The sequence below is a fragment of the Tyto alba genome, unplaced genomic scaffold, assembly GCF_018691265.1.
Source record: "Tyto alba isolate M040663 unplaced genomic scaffold, T.alba_DEE_v4.0 Super-Scaffold_18, whole genome shotgun sequence".
In the NCBI taxonomy this organism is placed as follows: domain Eukaryota; kingdom Metazoa; phylum Chordata; class Aves; order Strigiformes; family Tytonidae; genus Tyto; species Tyto alba.
This window is the reverse complement of record NW_024881280.1, coordinates 6286315-6300033: the sequence shown is the minus strand read 5'-3', so window position 1 is coordinate 6300033 and position 13719 is coordinate 6286315. Positions and strand designations below refer to the sequence as shown.

The window sequence follows — 13719 nt, the reverse complement described above, 5'->3', positions numbered from 1 at the left end:
CTTTCTAGCAGCTTAGATTTTTTTTTTTTTTTTCTAGAGCTGTATCTACCAATACTTTATATACACAGTTTGGGAGCATCTTTTGAGTATTTATATTTTTTTAAAAAGTAAATATAGGTGTTCTTTGATGACAGCTTTATTTGATTCCTCTGCAGATTGTTTTCTGAGCTCAGTGTATATGGAAACTGTTGAGAATGACAGAACAGACAAGCTGACCTTAGAGAAGGTTCAGCAAGGCCACTGAGAAAGACTGCTGGAGTCTACATCAGAATATTCATTCTAAATCTGAGCGAACTTCAAAAATGTTCTCCCTGCCTCACTCCTGACCTAAGTTATTCAAATATAGCACCATTACAGACAGTAGATGCAGAAATAAAACTAACACACACACACTCTCAAAAATAAATTCTTCAGATCATGCAGTTCTTTTAAAAAAGACTCACTCAACTGGGGACAGCTTAGTCTTAAGTAGATATATTTTTATATACTTTTTATATTTTTTAAAATATATTTTTAATACCTATTTAAACACATACACACAGAGACATATATAGATGTATATTTATTTCACATTTGTTTCACTTTTTCACTTTAAGAACACCTGAAAGACATAACTTTCCATTACAAACTGATGATGCTACAAAACAAACTCAAAATGCAATAACACTCCTTTTAATCACAGCCCCAAATTTCTAACAAGTTAAAGGGACAGTTGAAAAGATCCTCCTAGCCTAGCACACCAGTAAGGTTTATGGAAGAAGACTCTAATCTTATCCCACTCAAACTTCCAGCTTGTGCTGATTATGCATCTGTGAATCTCATCCTCTGAAAAGGACGGTGACACTTACTGGAACAGATTAACTGTTTTAGAAGAAGTTTCAACATTGGACTTTACTTCCAAAGCTCCTTATAAACTCAAGCTACTATAGCTTCTACCACAACCTAAAAACACTTGAATTGTCACATGAAGAGCATTGTATCAGTTCCAAAATGGCTTCAAGTAAAAAAATATTTTTGACAACACTGCTTATGCTAGGAAATGTCTCAGGCACTGATCCCTTTTCATACATTTTATTGAGCTTCATCATAGCACAGATCTGACAGAAAGAAAACAAAGAAGTCGGTAACCTAGGCAGGCCCTCTTCTTTCCTTTTTTAAAAGGCAGCTCCCAGAGAGTCGCAATCCATTTCTATAATCTCTGCTCAAAAAAAAAAAAAATCAGCCTGTTTTGGATTACACATTCCAGAAATAAGGAATGGTGTACTTCCAGCCACTTAGCAGCTCTTGGCATTCATAAATTGACCTGAATGTAGTAATACCTTTTAATTAACATTTGTAAAATATCATGTTCATCTTTCCAGGTAAATCAATCCTTTCACCTGTCATTTAATCAGCTGCCATTTAGAAAGCTTTTACATTTATCAGCATCGTTCTGACACGCAATTACCAAGACCTTCTGCAGTTACCTAGGCTGGTTTCCTAATAACCTTACATATGGATAGCACACTCCACCTTAGTTTTACCTCACTACAAACAGTTTTATTTACATCATTCCTGAGCCTTTGAATTATCTTTAAAAAGCAGTTTTCTTCACTATAAATGGAAAAAAAAAATACTAATGTAAGATTCCACCTCTACAAGGTTTTATCTACAAAGGCAGGTAGCAAGGAGTTATTTACCAGCATATTTATACCATGTGGCCAGTTTGCAACATAGCCGTTTATTTCAGAACTGGTACTTAGAGCATCATCTGTATAAAAATGCAGATTTTGTTGTTAATGATGCAAAAAAGAACAAGATTAAAAAGAACAAAACAAAACAAAAACACCACACCAACAAACCTCCTTCAGCAATTTAGATATTTAATTTTCATACACTGGTAATTCCTGTACTATCCTTTACGATAAATCCCAGTAACCTTCAATTCATGCAGCTATGACAGAGGTTCCTTAAGGGAATCACAATAGAATCAAGGAATCAGATATATTTTACACTTATTGAATTTTCCTCATTCACAGCTTTGTTAAACCCATCTAAAGAAAGCTTATTTGTCACGATTTATTCTTTGAAAGCTTCCAAAGCTGCTTGCTGTTCACGATTCTATCATTTCTTCTGACAGAGTCTGTGGGTCACATTATCCCATCTGTTGCTTTCTTAATACACTAAGCAGAAGCTGCAAAGATCACTCCTTTCCATTTTTGATAACTCTGCCATGTTTGCTTTTTCTAGTCCTCTGAAATACTCCAACCTCTTCTGGAGATTTAGACATAGAAACACCTGTAGTGCTGCTTATGTCAATGATTCATGACTCTTCAGAAATAACTGTCAGTTCCTTGTTAAGCATACATAACATCCTAGTTATGCTTGCTCTCATACAGATACATTTATGGACACATTCCATTCTTCCAAGCATATTGTCTGCTCACATTAGCTCCTAAATGCCTTTACTGCATTCTCCCTTACTCCTGAATAGACTATTTGGGTTTTCTTCATTTTTCTTCAAAAGAGATTTCAAATTTATTGATATCTCATTTATGTTGGACCTGCTTGCCACCTAGTGTTCTCCATCCCAAATTATTTCAGGATGTGCTTATTTTCAGGATTTATGTGCTTCCTTCAACAGCTATTTCTTCCTCTTTTCCTCATTCTCTCCCAGACTTAACAGCATCTTCTCATTCGGTTTGCACCCTGCCCCCATGGCAAGTCACTGAGGAGGAGATGGGCCCAATAGCAGAACCATTCCCAAAGAATTCAGTGAGTTATACCGAAGTTATGCTTTTGTCTGTGAAACCCGAACACCTCTAGATTGCATTTAGCTCTTACCTGGCTGGATCTGGATAGATCGGATGTTCCCGGGACCCTGCTCCATCATAGCGAGATAATGAAATGAGGGAAGACTCCAGCAACCTCCTAGAAAGGAAAAACAAATGACAAAGTTAAAGAGCATTCAGGATCATCCTCCCTATTTATACTCTATTTTCTAAAACCTCCTAAGACTAAGTCTATCATCAGTGCAGAGGATTCTGCAACATACTGAAGCACTCACTAATGGCGTGTTTTCACTGCATAGCTATTCAAAGTGTAATATTTTCACTGCGCAGGAGAATAAAAAAGAAATGTGATCCCAAACCCACTTCAAAGTTTCAAGAGAAAGATGTAGATGCTCCTTCTCCTTTGCAGACAAGCCATCCCAGTTTGCCAGGTCCATAAACGCTAAAGGTATATTAGCCATCTGTCAAATTCTTACCTAATCAAAGGTGACTACGCAGAGGACGGGCCAAGGAGCACAGGAAAAAGAACACACCTCGGCATGTGGACTTCAAGGGCACAACTGGTGTTTATTCACAGTAAGATACTCAATCTTAGGTTTTCAGCTACAAAAAAAATGTTTGTTTCCTCTGTATCTTAATCAACCATAGGGAGAGATACCAAATATTCACTCAAGAAGTAAAATGTATGCAAATGCAGCCAGACAGTTTGAATATGCAAGAAGTGAGTCTGAGTCATGAAGGCAGCAGACTCAAAAGTATATAGCAGGAACATGTCCTCCACCCTGGCTTCTACATGCACCTCTATCTAGCTTCTTGTCATAAAGCAGAGGATGGCATTGTTTCAAGACTGACTCATTCAAGCCTGTTGCAGCCATTAGATTAACACAAGAGAGATGATTTGGGGTGGGTGTGGAGAGTGGAAAAATCAACTGCCAAAGTTTATAAGGCTGCTGAGTTCCTTTTCAAGTCTTTTTGCCTCGGAACTCCTGATAAACTTTGTTTTCCAGTCTTTGTAACTTAATGAAAACTGTTGTGGTTTGAATGTCAAAGAGGTCCAACAGCACATCTGTTCTATTCACCCACGCACACAACTGGCAAGAAAGTTTTGAACCTATCAGTCTTAGCCCCACACTCCTAATCCACAGTTCATATTTGCGATGCGCAACAGCAAGTGTCAACACAGGAAGCCGGAAGAAGGACCAGATATAATCTACACCCAACTTCCCACTTCTAGCCAGATAAAGACAGTAGAAATGCAAATGAGACGTGATTTTTCCAGCAGCAGCCCCCCCATCGGGATCTCAAGACAAATTTTCACTGCCTTCCAGCAATTAAAAAAACAAAAAATTACTTCAATTTACATTATAAATCTAGAACACAGAAAACAGCAAGAGATTGCTCCAGTTGCTTGGAAAGGCATATGTCAGCTTGAGAGACTAAGTATTTGCTGCAAAGCACTAGGACTCTACAGAAGGTACAAAATCTTGTCCTCTCTGGCAAAAAGTTGCTTGGCAACCATTTGTCTTATTCAAGAACAGCTATTAAATCTCTTAAACTCTGAGATTAATTAATTCCCCAGGTTGTTGAGTCAAAAGATCTAACCTTCAACACTGCTAGATATTAGAAATCCCTTGGCTCCCCAGAAAGCTATCATACTTCAGTCCTGCCTTACCAAACCCTCTCTCCTGCTCCAAATATATAAGTCAATACAAGCAAAAGCAGCAAATCCAGAATAAATGGTGCAACAGCTTTATGAGGTATACCTGAAGTCCTACAACTGTGAGGTATACCTACCACCTGCATCATATATAAACTGCTTTTATTCCTTCGGGGGGGGGGAAGATAGACAGATTAAAATTAGCAGAAGGGACATTCTACCTATTCAGTCAGCCCGCTCCTTTCAAAACCACTGGCTCAGAGTTCAGAGACTGCGTTACTGCCACTGAAACACCAACGTGCTTTTCAGAAGCCTGCTCATGCAGAGCACTCCAAAACCAGCAGTCTGCAAGCAGCCTGGATGTGCCAAGGCTGCCACCCTACTGGAAAGTCCTGCCTAATCACTGGACTTAATTGGGAAGAGCGAGCTCCCACAGCATGATCCTGGCAGGGCCACCACCCTAGCAACAGCAGCCACAGATGTGAGCAACCTACACACAACCCAAGTGGCTTATTTGATGCCATTTCCCTGCAATGCCTACGGTGTCCTGATAGTGTGCACTCACAAATAAACATCAAACTCGTCATCCCTGTCAAAAATCTTGGCACCTATGTGTTACACATGCCACCCTCCTTCCTAACCTTTCAGGATCTATCCACTAAAAGACACAGCAAAATCAGAGCCACAAAGGCAGATGACCAGTACATGCTGCATGGCCCAGCAGGCTTTGTCAGAAAAAAGTCTCCAGGTATTCTCCAGCCATATGTCTCTTCTCACCTTTGGGAAAAGCTGGCAATTGCCTGAGAAGAGCATTGACTTAGAGGGATCAACTTCAGAAAGCAGCCAGCAGCTGTGCTGAAAGAAATCAAAATGTCTAACAACCTGAGGACACCAGAAGGGTGTGGAAGCAGGAGCTGGGCACACATCGTAGTCACTTGGTGTGGATCTGCCAGAAATTCCTCTGCGTGGCTCGGGACAGCACTTTGGGGAATCTACAGTTCTCACCTCTACACCCCATCTGAACCTTGAAATAAATACCTGAAGAGCCTTGCTCTACCAGGTACCTGGCACCTCAGATGAGAACTGGTATGTGTTACTTTAGTAAACAAACCAACAGATGCCTGAACAACAGGATGGCCACGTATCTGGGTAAACGAACTTCCCATAAACCTCATGGCCCTGAGATTTTACCTGAACAGCGTGCAACTCCACACCACGGAGCAACAGGAGCTGCTGCTGCTTTAGGAGCACCTCCTCCACCAGAAGTGCTCCCTAGGACAACCAGTAGTTCTGGGAAGTGGGGAGTAGGATGACAACCACACTCCATTAATCACACTCCCCAGCACCCGCTCTGAGGCTGCACTGAGTTGAACAGTCTCAGCTAAGAAGGCCTTTCCTGCAGAGCCTTCCAAGACCAAACTCAGCTCCTGTGCTATCTCACACTGAGGCACATAAGCCATATACAAGAGCCATATTCAAATCAGGTGGACAAAAATAATTCTGTCAACAGTAACTGCTAAAAGTCTGATTGTCCTACAGATCACAGAGCAATCAACAGGTGGATATAAATACATATAGTAAGCAAAAAAACAAACAAGGTAATATGCAATTTCATGAGACCCAGGTGAACCATCTCTGTGCTTAATGCACCAGAGAATAACTGTTATCTATACTGAAACCAAACACTCATTCTAGACTAAGCCCTCAAGTCCCAACTTACAGATCCAAACGAATGTGGTACTGCTATAGTCATTAATAGTGTCCCATTTTTGACACTGGTAGTGTAACCTACTGTCCCCCAGGAAGGCACAGACATGTGTTTTTAAAGTAAATCATGCTGCACTCTATCAAGTCTTAGGTGCCACATTCATAGCTTTTGCCACCCAATGCCCCAGAAGAGACACAGACTATTTGTCTTCAGTAAGCCCAGTATCCTACCACAGTAAATGCTGAGGTTGGGAACAATTCTGTTAAGGAAGATAATCATCCATCAATGAATAGATGCAGCTCTATTAGCCACTAAACATCTAAGTTTCCAACAGAGAAGGATGCAAAGAGAACAGAAATGCATATTGCTTGTATCTGCTTTTGAAACATTTCAGTAGATCATGCTTGACTCCTGAATCCTTTCTGGAGCTTACAGCACCCTCTTCCTCTCCCACACCCCCCATATTTTTGCTACCCAGATATATCAACAGGCTAACACTAGGCTCTGTGGAAACAATTGCTCTGCTATCTCTGTCTAGACAACATGAAATTGTCACAAATGACATCTAAAGTACAATTAGCAGAGAAACTGCAATTTCCACTCTACTCCCCCGCTTACCAGGGGAAAAAAAAAGAAGATAAAAAAAAATCAAAAAAAAAAAAAAAATCACACATTATCATCCTCCAGGTTGTCAGTCAATGCAGTAACGATGAAGATTAACTCTGCTCACCCTGAGAGATGCTTCTGGCCCAGCCTGCTAAAATAGGAGGAGAGAGATTGCAGGTTTTTGTTGGTTTGTTGGTTTCGGTTTTTTTTTTTTGTTTTTTTTTTTTTTAATTAAAACTACTACAAGAAGATATAAATTGCCTCTGCTCAGCAGCACTGAGATCTTGGCAGACTCCTTTTCTGTCAGACACCAGTAGCTGTGGAACCGCCGCTCTACGCTCACTCGGTTACCTCAGGTCGGACAAACAGCAGCAATCGCCAACAAGGGGGGAAAAGGCAGCAAGGCCCAAGTTACAGGACACCTTTAGGCAAGGGAGGGAGAAAGAGAACGCACGTGCACAAGACGTTATAAGCAGAAAAGGGACATTTCTCAGGAACGAAGCAGCTGAATGCCAGAAGCTGCAGCTGGAGGAGAAAAAAAGTCATGAAGCAACCTCCTCACAGCACATCAGCCATTGGACTAACCCACACTCTCCCCACGGGGGCGAGGAACACCACCAAAGCCTCCTGGGACAGAGTGATTCATCTCCGCAGGCTTTAAGATACTTAAATGCAGCAAACCTAACTTCTCAGTAACAGTTTCTAAGGACATGCAATTCCTACACCACATCTTAGATTTGCTGTCACAGCACACACATTACTGAGTAGCGCTACTCCGAGTGACACCGAGGGAAGGGCTTTCCTCCTCGTCCAAAAGGGAGGCACTAACAAATAGCAGCGAGGCTTAATTTCCTTAAAATCAAAAGGGTGTTCAGTCAGCTGCCATCCTCCTAAGCCGCTACTGCACACCAACCACCAGAGCAAACCAGTAAAATGAAAGAAGCACTCTAAGGAGAGGAAGCACACCTACCCCCTCCCATAGTCCCAGCCTTCAGCTATGAAGGGAACTCAAGACAGAGAAACTCATATTTATCCTTTGAAGCAGCAGTATATTGACAACTCCAGCAGCTTCTGCGAGTTTCCTCCTCTGGTTCTGTATCCTCCCTGGAAAGGCTTTTATATTCCCTGCTGTCCATTCGGAGGTGAAATTACCACACCACTTCCTATTACATCCCTTTTTCAGCCTTCTGATTTACAGCCAGCAGTCAGTTCTCCTGAGCACTCATCCCTATGGATGTGCTCTTGTGGTTCCTCATATGAACGTAAAGAATAGCAACAGTTTAAAACTAGATTACCTTCAGTCATCTTCCTCTTAGGGCAAGGCAATGTTTAACCTTAAGATAACAAGAAAACTGAAGCATGAAGACAGCTGAATGTTTGCCAGCTGCCTAGTAACACTACTACCCTCCCTCGAATCCCAAACTCTATTAACTGTTAACATGGCCAATTAATTCTTGGAGATAAATTATAGCCTCTACAGAACACTAGAAAACTATTCTAAACAAAAACCTCAACCAACCCAATCCACTGGCTTGTGTTTTTTTCCCTTCCCTTTTCTCAGAATAATAGGGAAAAATTATTTCAGACATCTCTGTATTGTGCTGCCTACTTTAAAAGGGCAAATTGAAATCACGTAAGCAGAAACCACCAAGTGTTTTGTTCCATAGCTTCATTTTCCATAAAAGTTCTGTAGCTCTTGTCAAACAGAAAAACACTATTGCTATCACCAGTTTTATATTCAAGCTTAAACGAAAAAAAGCAATCAGTATGCAGTTCTTAAGATTGCCTGAAAAAAATTATTTCTAAAATTAAGTCCTTAACATAATCTGCTCCGGTAACTCTAAGCTAACATTTCTAGACTGTTTCAGCTTTCACATGGTTATTGTGAGACATACTTAGCCTGGCATCAAGACAGGTCAGAAGCAGACTATAAGGAGAGAAGAAACAGTCAACCAAAACAGTCAAACTTTTCTAAAGACACTTGTAACCACCTACAAGAAATAAAAACCCAAGAACTTCACTATTGATGAAAACCTCAACACCCACTTTTGCAGTTTTGAGTTACCTCCTCCATCCTCTTGTTCACACCTTTGCCATACAACTCAGTGAGGAACAAGAGTTGGTGGCTGCCTTTCTTATGAGTATCTAAGCCCTGTTAAGCATTCTTTTCATAACTTTTTTTTTTTTTTTAGTTATTCTACATAATGAACATTCTTTGCAAGAAAATTTCCTTTCTTTAGGGGTAGCAGTGACAGCAGTGATGCAACACATGATCACATGTATGTTCCAAACATGGCCTTTGTAGAACACTTTGGCCTGTTTGTGAGAAAGGATTTGTGCTAACTCTGAAGGGCAACCAGAGACAGAGAAGATATTCTTTCCAGCTGGAGATGTGGAGTTGTCAAAGAAGCAGGTTTGATATAGGACAGAATTTAGGACAAAAAACGCTTTTCCCCCTTCACTGATTCTGGGTAAGAATCCTGTAGAAAACAAGCTGTAAGGATTTCTGTCAGAAAATAGCACATCAGGTCTTCAGCCAGGATGGGAATGAGTACAGGGAAAAGAAGCACAATTACATGAAACAAAGAACTGTAGCTAAGAGTTTGAACAGCAGAAACAAGCACTGGGATTTGAGTTTTCCTCATCATAAGGCAGGGGGCACAGTTTTGAGAAGAACATGGTTAACCCTTTGATGTTTACCTGCTTCAGTTTAACTAGAAAGTCATACCACATGATGAATTGTGTTATTAGTGCACCTCTGCTCTTGGACTAGGAACTCCAACTTCCATTTACCACCTGATGCCACAGGAGCTACATAGCATCTTTGGAGCTCATCATAGGGAAGGTCAGTGGCTCTGAGGAAGAGGACAGATTTTTTAAGTAGACCCAAGGTCACATTGTTAATCTATCACTTCACCTGCTGACAAAGGCCATGCATCAGAACAAAAGATGAGCAAGCATTATGCAGAGGTCCTCATCATACAGCACGCAGAGAATGATTAATGAATTATTTCAACAGGCAAGAAGAAGCATACATCCATGATAGACATTAAAAGGGTCAAGAGCAGCTATGGCAGCATTGATTAGTTTGGCAGTAACTCCAGCATGAAAAGAACAATGAAAGACCTTGCACTTTCATTCTGCAGGGGCAAAACTCGATGGGTGGGGAGGGGAAACGAAATTTAAATCAGCTCAAGCTATGGCATGTGCTATTTTGCTCTACAGTGGCAGTTTTATACCAGTGCTCAAATGGGGCGGGCACCTCAGCCAAGCTGAAGACAGACATCGCATTCCTCCACATACACCCTTAAGAGCATGCGACTATATCAGAAATTCAGGTAGGGGGAATCGGTTCCTAGTCATCATGGTTATGATAACGGGCTTGAAAGCAGGGCCAGAACATAGCCAACGCACTGAACTCCCTCAGCCTGCAGACAGCTTTACTATTCTGAGGGCTCTTCCACCTACCTTCATATGTATAATGCCTGCTTCAAATTCTCCTTGTTCTGGGAGTTCCCAACACCACAGATTGTGTGGACAGCAGAAATCTCTGCTTACCCACGCAAGCAGATCTGCGTCAGCTTCTGGGATAATTACATTGCGCTCCTGCTTCTCCATAGGGAATTGAAGAGGAGGTGTCTTTCCTGAGGGGGCAGAAGCCGTACTGTTATCTCCATGGGCTTCTAAGGCTATGAAAACAGAGGTCCCACCACACATCAATCACCTCCTTTAAAATGCTCTTGTTCCGGCTGGAGTAATGAACAGTCAGGTCAACAGATGACTGGCAGGGTAGTTCAGCCACTTACCCCAGCCCTCCCACTTCAGGAAGGCAAGGGAAGGATTTGATACTAATGCATTTCAAGCATAAAAATGACTCAGTTTCCTGGCAGATAATGAACCCTGTTTATTCACAGCCTTCAGTTCCAGCAGGTGCTTTCTCAAGAAGAGCAAAGGAGGGGGTCGGTTACATCATCACACAAACAGCCATTTGGCACAATCAGTTAAATATGTATGTGGAAAATGTTTAAAATGCATGTTAGCTATTCAACGGACCAGAACGACTCAACTGGAGAAATCTAGAGTCATCACTATTTTGGTTACAGTTGTATTACTGAGTCAGATCACAAGTCCCCCTCTCTCCTCTTGCTCTAGGCCCAGAGCAGATGCATGCTACTCTACCGCAAGTTCTCCAGCCCAGATTCTATAATAAGGAGCAAATAATTGGATGAGGGTGCTTTGTCCCCAGGCACACCATACTGCGTGCATTTAAAAAGAACATGAAGAGTGAGTGAATGTGCGCAATATACGTAAGTGATCTAACGATTAAGGGCTTGTATCAGCATAAAAAACAGGCACACTATACTGCAAACATCACCAGCTCCTTCCCACACTCAGGAAAGCTACAGAGCTTTTAGTTGAGCAAGCAGGCCTGAAATAGAAGGTTTGAGGGCCTGCCCATAACTTGTTTCTTGGCAAAAGGAAAACAAAGCCAAACCAAAACTTAAGAGACTATTTTAACGTTGCTTATCTGAAGCCAGACAACAAGCTCCAGGAATCACAGCTAGTTTAAGCATGTCAAAGACCACCACTAATCGTAAGTTGAGCATCATCCCTTAGACAGAATACTACATGTACATGAACTCAATGCACATAAGTAAAAAATGGGAGCAGTAGCAGCTGTTCCAGGTCAAGTGAGCTTGTCTGGTTATGCTGCCCACTCTGCAGCAGCTGGATGAGGAGGCTGCAGGGAAGCCATTTGCAGACAGCACAGGAGACAGACAGCCTAACAAAGGATAGCTTTCAGGAGAGGGAAGCTATTCACACTTCTTTCCTGCCTGTAGGAAAGCTGAGAACTGGTATGCTTTATGGTATCCTCAAATAGCTATCTGTTTGAAGTCAGCTGTCTTTCAACTTCTAAGCAAGCTGTGTTTATCCAAGATGTTTGTTGTATGGTCATCTCATATAGGCCTTCCTCAGAAAACAAAACAAAACACACCAAAACAAAACAAAAAAAGCGCCACTCAAAAAAACAAAACAACCACCCAACTCTAGATTTCCTTACTCCTCAGTAGAAGCAAAAAAGTAAGCCAGTTTGGAAGCATGTATCTCTTCCATCTTCTTTAAGAAACATCACTGGAATCCAATTTCAACAAGTTCCCTTGCTGCCCTGTTGGAGCAGGTAGGGAAACAGGCCTCTGTTTCCTGGAGACTGCAGAGAAACCAAAGTTTACCTACTTCTTTTATAGGTGAACTCCTCATTGCTTGGTCTGTACTACCAAAAAGAAAAACCAAGGGGGGCGGGGAGAAGGGCAATGGTTCGACTGGGGAAACATCATGAAGGTATTTGAGAATGCAGAGTTATTTCTATACCTGCTTAATTTGCAAGCCAAGCTGCTGCAAGAGTAACACGGGGAAAAGAATCTCTTTCTGTGTGCTACAGTCATTTCTGTATATCTAAATTCAGGCCAAGAAAAAGAAAAGAAGGCTTAAGCCTTTCTGCAAGTTTGGCAAAGACTGCACATGCTCAGCTCTCCGAAGTACTTGGGGAAGCTCAGCAGCAGGGAGTGACCTCTATTAGTCACTGCAAGAGGGAAGGCACAAGGCATCATTTTTTCCCCCACCAACTCTCAGTAATGAAGTAAAAGGGCTCTAGCAACCTTACAGTATTCTTAAATCAGGAAACCAGCAACGGCAGGGGGAAGAACATTTATGCAAGAAAACAGGCACCTCTTTCACTTGTTCTTCTACATAACAACTAGCAGCACATTCAAGGGCTTGAAGTTCTACCATGCCAGTAAAACAAAGTCTTTCCTGCCCACGCAGAGACAGCAGGCTCAGTCTGGAAAAAAAACACAAAGCTGAAAGAGTAGCAGCAATAACCTCAGAGCTCACGTAGACATCAACTGACCATTTAAATATCATGGCAGCCTCTCCTACAGTTCAGGCTGTGGTTACATTGTCATGATAAAACTAAATTGTACTTTCCATTTTTAGAAAAGGCCAAACAAACAATACTTGCCAAGTTTGTCCACAGCCTGCACATCACCCATAAACACAGCTAATTATCATGTCTAAATGCTCATGTCACCTTCAGATTAGTACTTCATTTTATGTTTGGCACCGACAAATTAGGTCTTTGTTCATTTCTGTAGGTCCAGGCTAACATTTTCAGAAATCATTCCCCCTCCCCACAGTTTTGGCCTTTTCCCCTCAAGCATCCAACCACAAACATGAACCTCTTGTCTCTGCTTGGAAGTCCCTTCACAATGTCTGTGTACACCACTGTTCCTCACTAGCTACTGAGATATTACTTATCTCTATCACCATCATTTTGTAACAAGCATCTTTAGAATTATTTCTTCCCAAGCCTAAAACCAGCACAGCACAGTACAGACTTTTCCAAAACTATCAGATTACCCATGGAGGCTACAAGGTTTGCCAGAAAATCCTTCTTTCCACAGCAGGGGTAAGGTCTACACACCATCAGCTTAAACAAAATGCTGAGCCTCAACTACAAATGCCAGGACGTCAATCTAGAAAGGTTTCCATACGGAATGGGCCTGAACGTAATGGGTGGGGAGAAATTATACTGGGCAGGTCCATTTAGATTTGGCACAGTCCACGTTCCCACTGATGTGCAGTCTGAGCAGCCAGCATCGTATTGCTGCCTCTCTTCTCCGCAGCTCAGAGGGGTGCCATCCTTCTGCCCAAGTCCCCTCTTCTACAGTGAACTCAACACATCACTGATTCAAGTATTTAATAACTGTTGCAGAAGCGAGCCACAACTGCTATAAGCAATTAGGAAAAAAATAGGCAGAATGTGAGTTTTGTGATATAAGGAACCAACCAAGATGGAATACACTGGATGGGTCTTCCGTCTCCACCACAAGACGCGTTTTGTAGCTTTAGGTAGGGCAATTCCTTCCTGCTAAAAAAAAGTAAAGGGAGTAGCACTACCTTCTTCTCTTATTTTGATG

At 41.7% G+C, this 13719-nt stretch overlaps 1 protein-coding gene across 3 annotated transcripts in view; it reads right to left on the bottom strand.

Annotated features, from left to right (window-relative positions):
- The window catches only part of AMBRA1 (autophagy and beclin 1 regulator 1), a 137888-nt gene that overhangs the window by 103251 nt on the left and 20918 nt on the right, over positions 1–13719 (bottom strand). For all 3 annotated transcript variants that reach the window (XM_032993410.2, XM_032993412.2, XM_032993411.2), the window contains one exon: positions 2824–2910. In XM_032993410.2, coding sequence (XP_032849301.2) covers positions 2824–2910 — 87 coding nt within the window. The remainder of the gene's footprint in view (positions 1–2823; positions 2911–13719) is intronic.